This window comes from Salvelinus alpinus, chromosome 19, assembly GCF_045679555.1.
Source record: "Salvelinus alpinus chromosome 19, SLU_Salpinus.1, whole genome shotgun sequence".
In the NCBI taxonomy this organism is placed as follows: Eukaryota; Metazoa; Chordata; class Actinopteri; order Salmoniformes; family Salmonidae; genus Salvelinus; species Salvelinus alpinus.
In genome coordinates this window covers 10,400,818-10,422,081 of record NC_092104.1, presented here as the reverse complement: position 1 = coordinate 10,422,081, position 21,264 = coordinate 10,400,818, and the positions used below count along the sequence as shown (strand labels likewise).

At 43.0% G+C, this 21,264-nt stretch overlaps 1 protein-coding gene across 2 annotated transcripts in view; it reads right to left on the bottom strand.

The window, feature by feature from the left end:
- Positions 1-21,264, bottom strand: part of LOC139544992 (E3 ubiquitin-protein ligase znrf3-like) — a 231,369-nt gene that overhangs the window by 14,287 nt on the left and 195,818 nt on the right. For both annotated transcript variants that reach the window (XM_071352276.1, XM_071352277.1), the window contains exons 3-4: positions 16,949-17,023; positions 7,221-7,352 (exon numbers count right to left, since the gene is read on the bottom strand). In XM_071352276.1, coding sequence (XP_071208377.1) covers positions 7,221-7,352; positions 16,949-17,023 — 207 coding nt within the window. The remainder of the gene's footprint in view (positions 1-7,220; positions 7,353-16,948; positions 17,024-21,264) is intronic.

Genomic DNA, 21,264 nt, shown 5'->3' with positions numbered 1-21,264 from the left:
TGATCTCAAGGCAGCTGGGACCATAGTCATCAAGAAAACAATTGGTAACACACTATGCCGTGAAGGACTGAAATCCTGCAGCGCCCGCAAGGTCCCCCTGCTCAAGAAAGCACATATACATGCCCGTCTGAAGTTTGCCAATGAACATCTGAATGATTCAGAGGACAACTGGGTGAACGTGTTGTGGTCAGATGAGACCAAAATGGAGTTCTTTGGCATCAACCCAACTTGCCGTGTTTGGAGGAGGAGGAATGCTGCCTATGACCCCAAGAAACCATCCCCACCGTCAAACATGGAGGTGGAAACATTATGCTTTGGGGGTGTTTTCCTGCTAAAGGGACAGGACAACTTCACCGCATCAAAGGGACGATGGACGGGGCCATGTACCGTCAAATCTTGGGTGAAAACCTCCTTCCCTCAGCCAGGGTATTGAAAATGGGTCGTGGATGGGTATTCCAGCATGACAATGACCCAAAACACACGGCCAAGGCAACAAAGGAGTGGCTCAAGAAGAAGCACATTAAGGTCCTGGAGTGGCCTAGCCAGTCTCCAGACCTTAATCCCATAGAAAATCTGTGGAGGGAGCTGAAGGTTCGAGTTGCCAAACGTCAGCCTCGAAACCTTAATGACTTGAAGAAGATCTGCAAAGAGGAGTGGGACAAAATCCCTCCTGAGATGTGTGTAAACCTGGTGGCCAACTACAAGAAACGTCTGACCTCTGTGATTGCCAACAAGGGTTTTGCCACCAAGTACTAAGTCATGTTTTGCAGAGGGGTCAAATACTTATTTCCCTCATTAAAATGCAAATCAATTCATAACATTTTTGACATGCGTTTTTCTGGAATTTTTTGTTGATATTCTGTCTCTCACTGTTCAAATAAACCTACCATTAAAATTATAGACTGATCATTTCTTTGTCAGTGGGCAAACGTATAAAATCAGCAGGGGATCAAATACTTTTTTCCCTCACTGTACCTATGCATAGTCACTTCACAACCACCTACATGTACAGACTACCTCAACTAGCCTGTACCCCTGCACACTGACTCAGTACCGGTGCCCCCTGTATATAGCCTCGTTATTCTTATTGTGTTACTTTTTATTATTAATTTTTGTTTTAGCCTACTTGGTAAATATTTTCTTCTTCTTGAACTGCACTGTTGGTTAAGGGCTTGTAAAGTAAGAATTTCACGGTAAGGTCTACACTTGTATTCAGCGCATGTGGCAAATAAAGTTTGATTTGATTTTGATTGGTGTCAATGGATCTCGTTATCCTGAAACTTTCATGATCTAAACATGGAATATTGTATTGTTTCCATAAAACTATGCATTAAGAGTAATGCAACAGTTACTTATCATTTTGAGCAGTTGTATCAATTGATAGTTAGATCATTGTAATGAAATTAATAGACAGTCATCTCAGATGTAATGTGTGAATTGCATTTTGAAATGGTAATATTTTGATGTGAAGTTGTGTCATTTTTAACAGGTGATTTTAGTTCAATGAACAAATGATCTTAGCTTTATGTGTATTGTATCCAAGCAATTGGAAAAAGTGTTAAGAGTTTTGAAAAATGTGCATTTTGATCATCGGTTGTGAGTTTTGTGTCTAGAGTTTTGAAAAATGACATCAAGGTTCTGAAATTAGTGCCAAAGTGTTTGTAAAAAACTGTAATGATTTGCCTGTTGTTGCTCCATTGTCAAGAGGTTAACTTCTTATGGCTGGGGGCAGTATTGAGTAGCTTGGATGAATAAGGTGCCCAGAGGTGCCCAGAGTAAACTGCCTGCTCCTCAGTCCCAGTTGCTAATATATGCATATTATTAGTATATTTTGATAGAAAACACTCTGAAGTTTCTAAAACTGTTTGAATGATGTTTGTGAGCATAACAAACCTCATATGGCAGGCAAAAACCTGAGAAAAAATCTAACCAGGAAGTGGGAAATCTGAGGTTGGTCGATTTTCAACTCAGCCCCTATTGAAGATACAGTGGGATATTGGTCATGTTGCACTTCCTAAGGCTTCCACTAGATGTCAACCGTCTTTAGAAACTTGTTTGAGGCTTGTACTCTAAAGGGGGGCTGAATGAGAGGGGATTGAGTCAGAGGTCTGGCAGAGTGCCAGGGGCTGGTCATGCGCATTCACATGAGAGGTAGCTCCCGTTCCATTTGCTTTTTCTGAAGACAAAGGAATTCTCCGGTTGGAACATTATTGAAGATTTATGGTAAAAACATCCTAAAGATTGATTCTATACATCGTTTGACATGTTTCTACGGACTGTAACGAAAATTTTCAACATTTCGTCTGCAACTAGTGATCGAGCTTCGTGAGTTTTGATTTGTTTACCAAACGCGCTACAAAAGTAGATATTTGGACATAAATGATGGACATTATCGAACAAATCAAACATTTATTGTGGAACTGGAATTCCTGGGAGTGCATTGTGATGAAGATCATCAAAGGTAAGTGAATATTTATCATGTTATTTCTGACTTCTGTTGACTGCACAATATGGCGGATATCTTTTTGTCTTGATTGGGCTCTGAGCGCCGACCTCAGATTATTGCATGGTTTGCTTTTTCCGTAAAGCTTTTTTGAAATCTGACACATCGGTTGCATTAAGGAGAAGTGTATCTAAAGTTCCATGCATAACACTTGTATTTTCATCAACATTTATGATGAGTATTTCTGTAAATTGATGTGGCTCTCTGCAAAATCACCGGATGTTTTTGGAACTACTGAACATAACGCGCCAATGTATACTGAGATTTTTTTATATAAATATGAACTTTACTGAACAAAACATACATGTATTGTGTAACATGAAGTCCTATGAGTGTCATCTGATGAAGATCATCAAAGGTTAGTGATTCATTTTATCTCTATTTCTGCTTTTTGTGACTCCTGTCTTTGGCTGGAAAAATGGCTGTGTTTTTCTGTGATTTGGCGGTGACCTAACATAATCGTTTGTGGTGCTTTCGCTGTAAAGCCTTTTTGAAATCGGACACTGTGGTGGAATTAACAACAAGATTACCTTTAAAATGGTATAAGATTCTTGTATGTTTGAGGAATTTTTATTATGAGATTTCTGTTGTTTGAATTTGGCGCCCTGCACTTTCACTGGCTGTTGTCATATCGATCCCGTTAGCCATAAGAAGTTAACCTGTTCACTGTTATTTTATTACATCTCTTGAGATGCACCAGCTCGTTTTCAAGGGTCCTCCAAACAAACAAAATAAACAAACAAACAATAATAATAATAATATGGTAACTACTGTCTAATAATAATGACAACAATGAAAATAAAAAACGTACTTTAACAGCATAAGAATGTTTTGTACAACTATTAATATGCCTACAACTGATAAAAACTAATGTCTTCACTACTATTCTACAATATTGAAAATAGTAAAAATAAAGAAAAACCCTTGAATGAGTATGTGTGTACAAACTTTTGACTGGTATACTGAGTGTACAAACATTAAGAACAGCTGCTCTTTCCATGACATAGACTGACCAGGTGAATCCAGGGGAAAGCTATGATCCCTTATTGATGTCACTTATTAAATCCACTTCAATCAGTGTAGATGAAGGGGAGGAGACAGGTGTCACGTTCCTGACCTTATTTCCTTTGTTTTGTCTTTATTTAGTTGGTCAGGACGTGAGCTGGGTGGGTATAGTCTATGTTCTATGTTTCTAGGTTAGGTTTGTCTGATTGGCCTGATATGGTTCTCAATCAGAGGCAGGTGTTTTACGTTGTCTCTGATTGGGAACCATATTTAGGTTGCCTGTTTTCACTATTGGTTTGTGGGTGATTGTTCCTGTTCGTGCGTTCATGTGTTCTATGTTCACTAGTTCAGGACTGTAGCTTCGTTGGTTTTCGTCTGTTTATTGTTTTTGTTCGTATTGAAAAAGTATTCCAATAAATATGGAAACGTACCACGCTGCGCTTTGGTCCTCCTCTCTTTCCACCGACGAAAGTCATTACAACAGGTTAAAGAAGGATTTTTAAACCTTGAGACAATTGAGACATGGATTGTGTATGTGTGCCATTCAGAGGGTGAATGGGCAAGACAACCGATTTAAGTGCCTTTGAACAGGATATGGTAGTAGGTGCCAGGCACACCGGTTTGAGTGTGTCAAGAACTGCAACGCTGCTGGGTTTTTGACACTCAACAGTTTCCCATGTATATCAAGAATGGTCCACCACCCAAAGCTCCTGCTTTCCTGACTCTGAGCCCGCCTGCCTGACCACTCTGCCTGTCCTGACCTCGAGCCTGCCTATCGTCTGGTACCATTTGGACTCTGACCAGGTTACTGAACCCCTGCCTGTCCTGACCTCGAGCCTGCCTATCGTCTGGTACCATTTGGACTCTGACCAGGTTACTGAACCCCTGCCTGTCCTGACCTCGAGCCTGCCTATCGCCTGGTACTGTTTGTACTCTGACCTGGTTTATGAACTCTCGCCTGTACCCGACCTGCCTTTTGCCTACCCCTTTTGTTATAAATATCGGAGCTCAACCATCTGCCTCCTGTGTCTGCATTTGGGTCTCGCCTTGTTTCCTTATATGGGGTTGCAACTCAATATTTGGAAGGTGTTCCTATTATTTGGTATACTCATTTTATACATACGTACTTACAAATGCCTTCACATTGTGATGTTTGATTAGTTAAAAACACAAAAAGTTTCACTCAGTTTCACTCAATAGTACCCGCAAAACACCAGTCTCAACGTCAACAGTGAAGAGGCGACTCTGGGATGCTGGCCTGGCAGTGTATGATATACCATTTTGTAGCTCTTGAGTCTCTACTTTTTACCAATATAAAAAAAAAACATTTCAAATTTGCTACATAAGAGCAATGAGCCGGTCAGTCACAAATTAGAAAAACAATTAACTATAAGCTTTGGTTAGTATAGAGATCTAATAATTGTTTTCTTGTATCCTTTAGAAAGACCTTAGTAACCTAACTGCTGCTTCCTACTCTATACTAAGGCGACGTCATCTATCAAAACAAAACCAAGACCTTACTTTGCAAATGAGATAATTCATGACAACCTTCACAGATTCATTTTCAGATGACATTATAAGACACATTGCACAATGTATGAATCACTAAATTGTCTGTCACTCCCAATCAGCATACAGCCGCATTGGTACCAATTCCCTTTTAAATGTATCAATTTAAATGTCCCTGTATATATTAAAAGGTCTCTAACAGTTAAAATGATTCCCATGTAAAACACCCAAAACATTTTTGGGCAATAGAAATGCTCAAATTGTGAGAGAAAGTAGTCAATGAAAGAATCAATAATAACATTTTAACAATGTCTTAAATAATCAACTTGGGTGGTGCTTTAGGTATGTTAATGTTCCAAACACATGATGGAATGATCACTGAAAGAGTCTGGAATGATGGAATGATCACTGAAAGAGTCTGGAATGATGGAATGATCACTGAAAGAGTCTGGAATGATGGAATGATCACTGAAAGAGTCTGGAATGATGGAATGATCACTGAAAGAGTCTGGAATGATGGAATGATCACTGAAAGAGTCTGGAATGATGGAATGATCACTGAATGAGTCTGGAATTATGGAATGATTACTGAAAGAGTCTGGAATGATGGAATGATCACTGAAAGAGTCTGGAATGATGGAATGATCACTGAATGAGTCTGGAATGATGGAATGATCACTGAATGAGTCTGGAATGATGGAATGATCACTGAAAGAGTCTAGAATGATGGAATGATTACTGAATGAGTCTGGAATGATGGAATGATCACTGAAAGAGTCTGGAATGATCACTGAAAGAGTCTAGAATGATGGAATGATTACTGAATGAGTCTGGAATGATGGAATGATCACTGAATGAGTCTAGAATGATGGAATGATTACTGAATGAGTCTGGAATGATGGAATGATCACTGAAAGAGTCTGGAATGATGGAATGATCTCTGAATAAGTCTTGAATGATGGAATTCCCACTGAAACAGCCTGGAATGATCAATGAAACACTCTGGAATTATGTAATTAACACTGAAACAGTCAGGAATGATGGAATGACCACTAAAACAGTCTGAAATGATGAATGACCATTAATACAGTCTGGAGTGATGGAATGAACACTGAAACAGTCTAGAATGATGGAATGATCACTGCAACAGTCTGGATGATGTAATGATCACTGAAACAGTATGGAATGATACCTGCAACAGTCTGGATGATGTAATGATCACTGAAACAGTCTGGAATGATCACTGAAACTGTCTCCAATGAGTTAATGACCACTGAAACTGTCTGGATTGATATAATGACCACTGCACAGCCTGGAATGATGTAGTGATCACTGAAACAGTCTGGAATGATGTAATGACTGAAACAGTCTGGAATGATGTAATGACCACTAAAACAGACTGGAAGAACAAATCATATACACATCATGTGTTGATGACTAATAAACACGCACGCACACACACCCACACACACACACACACGCACGCACGCACGCACGCACGCACGCACGCACGCACGCACGCACGCACACACACACACAGGGTTTGAAGAACAGAACTGGGCATAGATGCACCCCTGGCTACATCCATTGATAAATTGACTGTGTGAAATTGAAATGTGATATAACTAAGAATAGAGAGTGGCTCAGATATCTCTGTTAGAGTGTCTTCCCATATCTGAAGCTGTTAGCTGTGGGACTTGAGTCAGTCAATGCTTTGTGAAGTGTGACAGTAGGGTTTAAATGGGAGTCATAATAACTAAAATATGACGTGGCTTGTGTATTCACTTGCAATTGTGTACACACACACACACACACACACACACACACACACACACACACACACACACACACACACACACACACACACACACACACACACACACACACACACACACACACACACACACACACACACACACACACACAGTTATTCTCGTCTGCTTTGGCTTTGCTCAGTGTAGTGCTCGTGGCGGCAGGTAGCCTACATGTTAGAGCGTTGGTCCAGTAACTGAAAGGTCACTGGTTTGAATTCCTGGGCCGACAAGGTGAAAAATCTGTCGATGTGCCCTTGAGCAAGGCACTTTAGCCTAATTTACTCCAGAGGCGCCGTACTACTATGGCTGACCCTGTAAAACAACACATTTCACTGCACCTATCTGGTGTATGTGACAATAAAACATCTATATTTATTTTTAATGTTTACCCTTGGTGGTCTGTGCTGGATCCTGGCGCGGGCCACTTTCTGCTTGTTGACTATGTTCATCAGCTTAACAGCATCGGCCCCCTTCACATAAACCACCGGCCTCTTCAGAGGGTCCTCTGCTAACTTGTTTAGCTACAGGAGAGGAGAACACACAGACACACACATTAGGACATGTATACAGGACAACACACATGTTAACCTTAATGATGAATAACAACTGGCTGCTCAGCTTCAACATAGTCTCTCATTTCATCTCCTGTAGGATAGAGAGAGAGAGAGAGAGAGAGAGAGAGAGAGAGAGAGAGAGAGAGAGAGACAGAGAGAGAGAGAGAGAGAGAGAGAGAGAGAGAGAGAGAGAGAGAGAGAGAGAGAGAGAGAGGTGGAAACTGTGGTCGTCCTCTACAGCGGGATGGAGGAGGGAGGGAGGGATGGAGGAGGGAGGGAGGGATGGAGGAGGGAGGGAGAAATGGAGGAGGGAGGGATGGAGGAGGGAGGGAGAAATGGAGGAGGGAGGGAGGGATGGAGGAAACTTTCAACCAGTTCTCCCCATTAAGCAGCGAGTCAGAGGCCGAGCCTTCTCTGGTCTCTACTCCTCCCGTTATGGGGTCTGAGACGCCGAAGCCTCCCACCATTAGCTGACAAATTGAAAACCCTAGTCATTGGCGACTACATTACCTGTAATATTAGACTTAAAACGAATCATCCAGCAATCATACACTGTTTACCAGGGGGCAGGGCTACCGACGTTAAGGCTAATCTGAAGATGGTGCTGGCTAAAGCTAAATCTGGTGAGTGTAGAGAGTATAGGGATATTGTTATCCACGTTGGCACCAACGATGTTAGGATGAAACAGTCAGAGGTCACCAAGCGCAACATAGCTTCAGCGTGTAAATCACTTAGAAAGATGTGTCGGCATCGAGTAACTGTCTCTGGCCGCCTCCCGGTTAGGGGGAGTGATGAGCTCTACAGCAGTCTCTCACAACTCAATCGCTGGTTGAAAACTGTTTTCTGCCACTCCCAAAAGATAGAATTTGTAGATAATTGGCCCTCTTTCTGGGACTCACCCACAAACAGGACCAAGCCTGGCCTGTTGAGGAGTGACAGACTCCATCCTAGCTGGAGGGGTGCTCTCATCTCATCTACGAACATAGACAGGGCTCTAACTCCCCTAGCTCCACAATGAAATAGAGTGCAGGCCAGGCAGCAGGGTGTTAGTCTGCCAGCTTAGTGGAGTCTGCCACTAGCACCGTCAGTGTAGTCAGCTCAGCTATCCCCATTGAGACCGTGTCTGTGCCTCGACCTGGGTTGGGCAAAACTAAACATGGCGGTGTTCGCCTTAGCAATCTCACTGGAATAAAGACCTCCTCACTTCCTGACATTATTGAAAGAGATTGTGATACCTCACATCTCAAAATAGGGCAACTTAATGATAGATCCCTCACTTCAAAGGCAGTTATAGTCAATGAACTGATCACTGATCATAATCTTGATGTGATTGGCTTGACTGAAACATGGCTTAAGCCTGATGAATTTACTGTGTTAAATGAGGCCTCACCTCCTGGTTACACTAGTGACCATATCCCCCGCGCATCCCACAAAGGCGGAGGTGTTGCTAACATTTACGATACCAAATTTCAATTTACAAAAAAAAACCTACGTTTTCGTCTTTTGAGCTTCTAGTCATGAAATCTATGCAGCTTACTCAATCACTTTTTATAGCTACTGAGTTCCCTGAATTCCTATCGGACCTTGTAGTCATAGCAGATAATATTCTAATTTTTGGTGACTTCACATGGAAAAGTCCACAGACCCACTCCAAAAGGCTTTTGGAGCCATCATCAAATCAGTGGGTTTTGTCCAACATGTCTCCGGACCTACTCACTGCCACAGTCATACTCTGGACCTAGTTTTGTCCCATGGAATAAATGTTGTGGATCTTAATGTTTTTCCTCATAATCCTGGACTATCGGACCACCATTTTATTACGTTTGCAATCGCAACAAATAATCTGCTCAGACCCCAACCAAGGAGCATGAAAGGTCGTGCTATTAATTCTCAGACAACCCAAAGATTCCTTGATGACCTTCCAGACTCCCTCTGCCTACCCAAGGACGTCAGAGGACAAAAATCAGTTAACCACCTAACTGGGGAACTCAATTTAACCTGGCACAAGATGCAGTTGCACCCCTAGATGCAGTTGCACCCCTAAAAACTAAAAACATTTGTCATAAGAAACTAGCTCTCTGGTATACAGAAATTACCCGAGCTCTGAAGCAAACTTCCAGAGAATTGGAACAGAAATGGTGCCACACCAAACTGTAAGTCTTCCGACTAGCTTGTACTGTACTGTGCAGTATCAAAGAGCCCTCACTGCTGCTCGATCATCCTATTTTTCCAACTTAATTGAGGAAAATAAGAACAATCCGAAATTTATTTTTGATACTGTCGCAAAGCTAACTAAAAAGCAGCATTCCCCAAGTGAGGGTGGCTTTCACTTCAGCAGTAATAAATTCATGAACTTTTTTGAGGAAAAGATCATGATCATTAGAAAGCAAATTACGGACTCCTCTTTAAATCTGTGTATTCCTCCAAAGCTCAGTTGTCCTGAGTCTGCACAACTCTGCCAGGACCTAGGATCAAGAGAGACACTCAAGTGTTTTAGTACTATATCTCTTGATACAATGATGAAAATAATCATGGCCTCTAAACCTTCAAGCTGCATACTGGACCCTATTAAAACTAAACTACTGAAAGAGCTGCTTCCTGTGCTTGGCCCTCCTATGTTGAACATAATAAACGTCTCTCTATCCACCGGATGTGTACCAAACTCACTAAAAGTGGCAGTAATAAAGCCTCTCTTGAAAAAGCCACACCTTGACCCAGAAAATATAAAAAAACTATCGTCCTATATCGAATCTCCCATGCCTCTCAATTTTTTTGAAAAAGCTGTTGCGCAGCAACTCACTGCCTTCCTGAAGACAAACAATGTATACGAAATGCTTTATTCTGGTTTTAGACCCCTTCATAGCACTGAGACTGCACTTGTGAAGGTGGTAAATTACCTTTTAATGGCGTCAGACCGAGGCTCTGCATCTGTCCTCGTGCTCCTAGACCTTAGTGCTGCTTTTGATACCATCGATCACCACATTCTTTTGGAGAGATTGGAAACCCAAATTGGTCTACACGGACAAGTTCTGGCCTGGTTTAGATCTTATCTGTCGGAAAGATATCAGTTTGTCTCTGTGAATGGTTTGTCCTCTGAAAAATCAACTGTAAATTTCGGTGTTCCTCAAGGCTCCGTTTTAGGACCACTATTGTTTTCACTATATATTTTACCTCTTGGGGATGTCATTCGAAAACATAATGTTAACTTTCATTGCTATGCGGATGACACACAGCTGTACAGTTCAATGAAACATGGTGAAGCCCCAAAATAACCCTCGTTGGAAGCCTGTGTTTCAGACATAAGGAAGTGGATGGCTGCAAACTTTCTACTTTTAAACTTGGACAAAACAGAGATGCTTGTTCTAGGTCCCAAGAAACAAAGAGATCTTCTGTTGAATCTGACAATTAATCTTGATGGTTGTACAGTCATCTCAAATAAAACTGTGAAGGACCTCGGCGTTACTCTGGACCCTGATCTCTCTTTTGACGAACATATCAAGACTGTTTCAAGGACAGCTTTTTTTCATTTTCGTAACATTGCAAAAATCAGAAATTTTCTGTCCAAAAATTATGCAGAAAAATGTATCCATGCTTTGTTACTTCTAGGTTAGACTACTGCAATGCTCTACTTTCCGGCTACCCGGATAAAGCACTAAATAAACTTCAATTAGTGCTAAATACGGCTGCTAGAATCCTGACTAGAACCAAATTGATCATATTACTCCATTGCTAGCCTCCCTACACTGGCTTCCAGTTAAGGCAAGGGTTGATTTCAAGGTTTTACTGCTAACCTCCAAAGCATTACATGGGCTTGCTCCTACCTATCTTTCCGATTGGGTCCTGCCGTACATACCTACACGTACGCTACGGTCACAAGACGCAGGCCTCTTTATTGTTCCTTGAATATCTAAGTAAACAGCTGGAGGCAGCGCTTTCTCCTATAGAGCTACATTTTTATGGAATGGTCTTCTATGGACGCAGACTTGGTCTCAACCTTTAAGTCTTCATTGAAGACTCATCTCTTCAGTAGGCCCTATGATTGAGTGTAGTCTGGCTCAAGAGTGTGAAGGTGAACGGAAAGGCACTGGAGCAACGAACCGACCTTGCTGTCTCTGAGTCTTACTGGTGCTCTTCCATGCCGTCACTTGAGTGGGTTGAGTCACTGACGTGGTCTTCCTGCCTGGGTTGGCGCCCCCCCCCCCCCCCCCCCCCCTTGGGTTGTGCCGTGGCGGAGATCTTTTTGGGCTATACTCGGCCTTGTCTCAGGATGGTAAGTTGGTGGTTGAAGATATCCCTCTAGTGGTGTGGGGGCTGTGCTTTGGAAAAGTGGGTGGGGTTATATCCTGCCTGTTTGGCCCTGTCCGGGGGTATCATCGGATGGGGCCACAGTGTCTCCTGACCCCTCCTGTCTCAGCCTCCAGTATTTATGCTGCAGCAGTTTATGTGTCGTGGGGCTAGGGTCAGTCTGTTATATCTGGAGTATTTCTCTTGTCTTATCCAGTGCCCTGTGTGAATTTAAGTATGCTCTCTCTAATTCTTTCTTTCTCTCTCTCTCTCGGAGGACCTGAGCCCTAGGACCATGCCTCAAGACTACCTGGCATGATGACTCCTTGTTGTCCCCAGTCCACCTGGCCGTGCTGCTGCTCCAGTTTCAACTGTTCTGCCTGCGGCTATGGAACCCTGACCTGTACACTGTGATTACTATTATTTGACCATGCTGGTCATTTATGAACATTTGAACATCTTGGCTATGTTCTGTTATAATCTCCACCCGGCACAGCCAGAAGAGGACTGGCCACCCCTGATAGCCTGGTTCCTCTCTAGGTTTCTTCCTAGGTTTTGGCCTTCTATGGAGTTTATCCTAGCCACCGTGCTTCTACACCTGCATTGCTTGGGTTTTAGGCTGGGTTTCTGTACAGCACTTTGATATATCAGCTGATGTAAGAAGGGCTATATAAAACATTTGATTTGATTCTCTCTCTTTTCTGCCTTCTGTGGGCCTATGCAACTGGGTCCTGGACTTCCCGACGGGCTGTCCCCAGGTGGTGAAGGTAGACAACATTATCTCCTCCACACTAATCCTCAACACGGGGGCCCCACAAGGGTGCATACTCAGCCCCCTCCTGTACTCCCTGTGACTATTAAAACCTACTCTAACCAGAAACCGTGGATAGATGGCAGCATTTGCGCAAAACTGAAAGCGCGAAACACCGCATTTAACCATGGAAAGATGACTGGGAATATGGCCGAAGTCTCAGAGGGTGGGTCGCTCAGCGTAACGCACCATTGGCTGCACACTGCCTGCCCTCCAGGACACCTACAATACCAGGTGTCGCAGGAAGGCCAAGAAGATCATCAGTGACCCCAGCCACCCGAACCATGTCCTGTTCTCCTTGCTTCCATCACTAAGACGTGGGCAGTATAGGAGCATCATGGCAGAAACTGTTAGACTGGCCTATAGATTCTACCCCCAGACCATCAGGCTGCTGAATAGCCACCACTAGTCAGCTACCTGCTCCCCCCCCCCCACACACACAATGGACAGTTACCCTGCCCCTACCCCATATGGACATGTAAATTGTCACAGTTGTAAATATTTATATATATATAAATATTATATGTATATGTATATATTATTATTTAGATTATTGTTTTATTCACTTCTCTTTTTGACCTGCAGTGTTGGAGCTCAGAGCTGAATAAGTTAATTGTACCCAGCAATTACATCTGTGACTAATAAACTCATCTTATCTAATCAGTTTCTCTTTCGGCCTCCGTCCCTTCCTGCCCTCAGTACTCTCTACAGTTTCTCTAGTGGGACTCCTCCATTGGACTGAGCCCCTCTGTAGTCTGCTCCCTCCCTGCCCTAGTCTGTCATTTAAAAATCCCAGGGGAAATACCAGAGATATTCACCATTTCTATTTCTTCCCCTGTCGTCATGTTTCCAAGTGAAATATGCTCTCTCTGATTAAAGTATAGTGTACGGTAATTTAACATCTCTTCCTCTGCTTCTGCTGTTTTTCCCCCGCAAGAGAGTCAATATAGACCAGGCTCTCAAAGGGCTAACACTGCTAGCATCGATGTCAATGTGATAATACCGTTATGCTATACGTAAAGTATATACACCAGATACCTCACGATAAAGGAAAGTGTTGCTACTTCAGTTCAACCAAGGTACTAGAACTAAAGAACAAACTGAATGTGTATAGAAGAGATATTCTCAATGTCAAACGGAACGTCAATAAAGAGCTTCCCCATTATCAAAAACCAACACGTTTAACTCAACGTTAAAGACTTTGATAATAAAATACATACAGTTAGTATATAGATCATGTAAACAGGGAGAAAAAGAGGTCAAAAACATTAACTTCATAACCCTCCCGTGCTCCTAATTTCACCCGGAGGATAATCACTCTCTCTAACTCCTCCTCCTCCCTACCCCTCGGCCTTGTGTCTGTGCCAATTGGGCAGCTGCAACTGGAAACCCTCTGGGGGGAATTTGACCTTGGGGGCCACGCTGACTTTCATGTGGTCTCCTACAAGCCTTTTATCTCTGTGAGTCTCTGCTACACTGCTGCTTACAGCCTGGAGGCCTGAACACAGAGGAACCTGCAGGTCCGGGCCTGGTGCTGTGGGCCTGGTGCTGTGGGCCTGGTGCTGTGGGCCTGGCTGAATACCACAGGAGAATTCTTCTCGCTCTCTCTGACAAAGCTGCTACTGCCTCTCCCTGCTGCCGCACCAGTTGAGGGTGGAGGAGAGACTTCTGTATCACAGGCAGGAAGAGAGCTCTTTTCTGGATTTTGATAATTAGCGTGTATCGGTCTAATCCTGCTCTACATGCATTATTTGGTGTTTTACATTGTACATTGGACTAACAGTGAAATACTTACTTACGGGCCCTTCCCAACAATGCAGAGAGAAAGGAAATAGAGAAATAATAGAAAAGTAATAAGACGTAATAATAAATACACAATGAGTAACGATAACTTGGTTATATAAGCGGGGTACCAGTACCAAGTTGATGTGCAGGCTATGAGGTATTTGAGGTAGATATGTACATATAACTAGGAATAAAGTGACAGATAATAAACAGTAGCAGCAGCGTATGTGATGAGTCAAAAAAGTTATTGCAAAAAGGGTCAATGCAGATAGTTAAATAGTCAACCAAAAGCTACCCAGACTAACTAATCAGCAGCTGTGGGTAGTTGTTGTGCCCTCTTCACGACTGTGTTGGTGTGTTTAGGTCCTTAGTGATGTGGATACCGAGGAACGTGAAGCTCTCGACCCACTCCACTACAGACCCGTCAATGTGAATCGGGGCGTGCTCGGCCATCCTTTTCCTGTAGTCCATGATCAGCTCCTTTTTCTTGCTGACGTTGAGGGACAGGTTGTTGTCCTGGCACCACACTGCCAGGTCTCTGACCTCCTCTATATAGGTTGTCTCATCGTTGTCGGTGATCAGGCTTGCTACTTTCGTGTCATTTGCAAACTTAACGATGGTGTTGGAGTCATGCGCGGCCACGCAGTTGTGGTTGAAAAGGGAGTATAGGAGGGGACTAAGCACACACCTCTGAGAGGCCCCCGTGTTGAAGGTCAGCATGGCCACCTGGGGGCGGCCCGTCAGGAAGTCCAGGATCCAGTTGCAGATGGAAGTGTTCAGTCCCAGGGCCCTTAGCTTAGTGATGAGCTTGGAGCTGAGCTGTAGTCAATGAACAGCATTCTCACATAGGTGTTCCTTTTGTCCAAGTGGGAAAGGGCAGTGTGGAGTGTGAATATTATTATTTGACCATGCTGGTCATTTATGAACATTTGAAAATCTTGGCCATGTTCTGTTAAAATCTCCACCAGGCACAGCTAGAAGAGGACTGACCAGCCCTCATAGCCTGGTTCCTCTCTAGGTTTCTTCCTAGGTTCTGGCCTTTCAAGGGAGTTTTTCCTAGCCACCGTACTTCTACACCTGCATTGCTTGCTGTTTTTGGCTGGGTTTCTGTTTGCTATACAGCGCGTTAAGTGCATCGATTTGTGGTGGTAAATAGAAATGTCATGACGTTGCCCTCTTTGGGTACAGCAAGCCCCATCCCCCTCTCCCTGCCTCCTACACAGGCTGCTGTGGTCAGAGAGGTCGTAAATTCAGGGAGGAGATGATCTCCTCATGGCCACATATAGAGACAGTGAAGTTTCATAGAGAACAAAGGAATTTCTTCCACCTCACAGAACTTGAGGTCCGAACAACATTTATGTTCCGGAGAAGGTATAAAAGATCGGTGAAGAATCCAGCTACGAACTGGTCCGTTTGGTACAAGTTTGTAAAACTTATGAGAGATGGTGCGGCCACATTACCATAACGCTGTTTATATAATAGCCTCAGATATGAGGTTTACATCTAATTGTTGTATAAGATGAATGAGTGAGGATGATACTGTTTGTAAAATTGTGTAATGTGATTTTGGACTGTTTAATGAAGGAAACTCCAATTCCCTTTTGAGTTTAACTAAATCAGAGGACCGCCCATGAGCCCAGTCAGGGTCGGGCATCCTGGGACAGGCCCTTCTCTGCAACTCCCGAATAAAACCTACATTTTGAGAATGTCTCAACAGACCATGTTTTCTCTCAATCACGAGAGGACAAAGGTTGCAGACCAGCTTACCTCAATAAAGAGAGGGCCAATGTTTGAGACCAGCCTGCTGAATCTTTTAACCACACCACGTGGTTAAACTCTTAGACTATCGATACCGACAGAATAAGAACAAGTCTTTGATATTAATTACTAGTCTGCAGCTAGGAATTCGGTATCATTGAACGCGAAGCACGACAACCGCCGAAACATCTATTCTATATCTATCCATCTATTCTGAACTATCCATTCTAACCATGACAGAGAGAGAGCGAGAGGACAGAAAATTATACAAAAGAAACAAACTTTTCAACAGCGATCAAGACGACACACTGAGCGGAAATATATATATTGATTGCAATTGTTCCCGAATGAGTGAGCGTTCATGTGCAAAGGATTAGAATTTCAATTGTTATAATTATCAACTCTGTAGTGACTTCTTCTTCAGGATAGTTCTTCAGGATAGTCTTGAACGGAGCTCGCCCAGTTTGTTCTCTGGTGGTTGTTCATTCGCTAATAGAACATCGGGAAGAGACGGTTTATTTACAGTCGCAGTTTCATCAGGGTGCCCGTATGTAGTCCTCTATCGCCGTCTCTTTCTCTTCAGAGTGTCGGGGGTGAGGGCCAGATCCGAGGTGAGCAGTATGTCCTGCTCCGACCGAACCTTGAAGTAGAAATCTTCATCCAAATCAAGGGTAGTGATCGCTGTTCTGATGTCCAGACTCTCTTTTCGGTCATAGAAAACGATGGCGGAAACACTATGTAACAATGTAGTTAAGAACCGCGCAAAAACACACAAAATAGCAGAGTTGCACAGGTGCCCGTTAAATGGCCGCTATACATCCCACCGCCATTCTTCAGTGGAGACTTGGAATGTGAGTGCCCAATGGGTGTATGGAAACATGGAAACCATGTGTGTGTGTGTGTGTGTGTGTGTGTGTGTACTGACCTGATCAATGGCATCAGAGTTTTCGGACACGTCAAAAATGACAGCCGTCGCCCCTCTCTGAACTGCTCGTTTCGCCTGCAGAGAGAACAACAGTCATTAGAGACACAAAGAGAACAACAGCCAATAGAGACAGAGAGAGAACAACAGCCATTACAGACACAGAGAAGAACAACAGCCATTAAAGACAGAGAACAACAGCCATTAGAGACACAGAGAGAACAACAGCCATTAAAGACAGAGAGAGAACAACAGCCATTAGAGACACAGAGAGAACAACAGCCATTAAAGACAGAGAGAGAACAACAGCCATTAAAGAGACACAGAGAGAACAACAGCCATTAAAGACAGAGAAAGAACAACAGCCATTAGAGACACAGAGAGAACAACAGCCATTAGAGACACAGAGAGAACAACAGCCATTAAAGACAGAGAGAGAACAACAGCCATTAGAGACACAGAGAGAACAACAGCCATTAAAGACAGAGAGAGAACAACAGCCATTAAAGAGACACAGAGAGAACAACAGCCATTAGAGACACAGAGAGAACAACAGCCATTAGAGACACAGAGAGAACAACAGCCATTAAAGACAGAGAGAGAACAACAGCCATTAGAGACACAGAGAGAACAACAGCCATTAAAGACAGAGAGAGAACAACAGCCATTAAAGAGACACAGAGAGAACAACAGCCATTAAAGACAGAGAAAGAACAACAGCCATTAGAGACACAGAGAACAACAGCCATTAGAGACACAGAGAGAACAACAGCCATTAAAGACAGAGAACAACAGCCATTGGAGACACAGAGAACAACAGTCATTAGAGACACAGAGAGAACAACAGCCAATAAAGACACAGAGAACAACAGCCATTAGAGACACAGAGAGAACAACAGCCATTGGAGAGACAGAGAACAACAGCCATTGGAGACACAGGGAACAACAGCCATTGGAGAGACAGAGAACAACAGCCATTGGAGACACAGAGAACAACAGCCATTAGAGACAGAGAAGAACAACAGCCATTAGAGACACAGAAAGAACAACAGCCATTAAAGACAGAGAGAGAACAACAGCCATTAGAGACACAGGGAACAACAGCCATTGGAGAGACAGAGAACAACAGCCATTGGAGACACAGAGAACAACAGCCATTAGAGACAGAGAAGAACAACAGCCATTAGAGACACAGAAAGAACAACAGCCATTAGAGACACAGAGAACAACAGCCATTAGAGACAGGGAGAGAACAACAGCCATTAGAGACACAGAGAACAACAGCCATTGGAGAGACAGAGAACAACAGCCATTAGAGACACAGAGAACAACAGCCATTAGAGACACAGAAAGAACAACAGCCATTGGAGAGACAGAGAACAACAGCCATTAGAGACACAGAGAGAACAACAGCCAATAGAGACACAGAGAGAACAACAGCCAATAGAGACACAGAGAACAACAGCCATTGGAGAGACAGAGAACAACAGCCATTAATCAAATCAAGTTTATTGTATATAGCCCTTCGTACATCAGCTAATATCTCGAAGTGCTGTACAGAAACCCAGCCTAAAACCCCAAACAGCAAGCAATGCAGGTGTAGAAGCACAGTGGCTAGGAAAAACTCCCTAGAAAGGCCAAAACCTAGGAAGAAACCTAGAGAGGAACCAGGCTATGAGGGGTGGCCAGTCCTCTTCTGGCTGTGCCGGGTGGAGATTATAACAGAACTATGCCAAGATGTTCAAAATGTTCATAAATGACCAGCATGGTCAAATAATAATCATGAATAATTTTCAGTTGGCTTTTCATAGCCGATCATTAAGAGTTGAAAATTAAAGACACAGAGAACAACAGCCATTAGAGACACAGAGAACAACAGCCATTGGAGAGACAGAGAACAGCCATTAGAGACACAGAGAACAACAGCCACAGAGAGAACAACCATTAAACTCTTAGTCTACGTTTTGGGCTCAATGATATTTTCCTTCAATTAGTCTTTTGAGTAATCACCTCAGATATTTTCACATTCAATCTTTTTCAGATCTGATTGGTCAATAGCCCAATTAGTTAAAAAAAGATCAGAATTGGGCTGCCTGTATAAACGCAGCCAGAGAGATGAACAACCATTAGAGACACACAGAGACCAGTAGTTTGAACATAATTTACCAGTCCAAAGTTTGGACACACCTACTCATTCAAGGGCTTTTCTTTATGTTTACTATTTTCTTCAATGTAGAATGAAAGTAAAGATAGCAAAACTATGAAATAACACACATGGAAACATGTAGTAACCAAAAAAAGTGTAAAAAATGTAATATTCTTCAAAGTAGCCACCCTTTGACTTGATGACAGCTTTGCACACTCTTGGCATTCTCTCAACCAACTTCACCTGGAATGCTTTTCCAGCAGTCTTGAAGGAGTTCCCACATATGCTGAGCACTTGTTGGCTGCTTATCCTTCACTCTGCGGTCCAACTCATCCCAAACCATCTCAATTGGGTAGAGGTTGGGTGATTGTGGAGACCAGGTCATCTGATGCAGCACTCTATCACTCTCCTTCTTGGTCAAACAGCCCATACACAGCCTGGAGATGTGTTTTGGGTCATTGTCCTGTTGAAAGACAAATGATAGTCCCACTAAGCGCAAACCAGATGGGATGGCGTATCACTGCAGAATGCTGTGGTAGCCATGCTGGTTAAATGTGTCTTGAATTCTAAATAAATCACAGACAGTGTCACCAGCAAAGCACCCCCACACCATCACACCTCCTCCTCCATGCTTCACGGTGGGAACCACCCATATGCAGAGATCATCCGTTCACTAACTTTGCGTTTTACAAAGATATGGCGGTTGGAACCAAAAATCTAAAATAAGTACTCATCAGACCAAAAGACAGATGTCAACTGGTGTCCATTGCTCGTGTTTCTTGGCCCAAGCAAGTCTCTTCTTATTATTGGTGTCCTTTAGTAGTGGTTACTTTGCAGCAATTTGACCATGAAGGCCTGTCTCCTCTGAACAGTTGATGTTGAGATGTGTATGTTATGTTACTTTAAATCTGTGAAGCATTTATTTGTGCTGCAATCTGAGGCTGGTAACTCTAATGAACTTATCCTCTGCAGCAGAGGTAACTCTGGGTCTTCCATTCCTGTGGCGGTCCTCATGAGAGCCAGTTTCATCATAGCGATTCATGGTTTTTGCGACTGCACTTGAAGACACTTTCAAAGTTCTTGACATTTTCCAGATTGACTGACCTTCATGTCTTAAAGTAGTGATGGACTGTCGCTTCTCTTTGCTTATTTGAGCTGTTCTTATCATAATATGGACTTTCACCAAATAGGGCTATCTTCTGTATACCACCCCTACCTTGTCACAACACAACTGACTGGCTCATACGCATTAAGAAGGAAATAAATTCTACAGATTCCTTTTTAACAAGGCACAGTTGTTAATTAAATGCATTCCAGGTGACTACCTCATGAAGCTGGTTGAGAGAATGCCAAGAGTGTTCAAATCTGTCATCAAGGCAAAGGGAGGCTACTTTGAAGAATCTCAAATATAAAATATATTTTCATTTGTTGAACACTTTCTTGTTTTCTACATGATCCCATATGTGTTATTTCATAGTTTTGATGTCTTCACTAATATTCTACAACGTAGAAAGAAAAACCCTTGAATGAGTAGGTGTCCAAACGTTTGACTGGTACTGTATATCAACTCCAACTTATTCATTTGAAGCCAATCTTGAATTAATAACTTTGCAGTAGTGAGATAAGGTCAACAAGAGTTAGTTTTAGTTTTAGTAAGGTTAAGGCTAACTCGGTGTTAAAGTAAAATATTTAACCAGTTTGTTTTAAATGTGTCCCCAAAACCTCACTCTCACTCCCAGCCACCAGAGGGGGTTGTGTGACTTTGAATGGCCTGAATCCAGCAGACAACTAGGCCCAGCAGCAGAGAGAGGAGAGACATAGAGAGAGAGAGAGAGAGAGACAAACAGAGAGAGAGGGAGAGAGAGACAGAGAGATAGAGAGACAGAGAAGAGAGAGAGAGACAAACAGAGAGAGAGGGAGATTGAGAGACAGAGAGAGAGAGAGAGGAACAGAGAGAGAGGGAGGAACAGAGAGAGGGAGGGAGAGAGAGAGAGAGAGACAGAGAGGAACAGGGAGAGAGGGAGGAACAGAGAGGAACAGAGAGAGAGAGGGAGGGAGAGAGAGAGACAGAGAGAGAGGGAGATTGAGAGACAGAGAGAGAGAGAGGAACAGAGAGAGAGGGTGGAACAGAGAGAGAGGGAGATAGAGAGAGAGAGAGAGAGAGAGAGAGAGA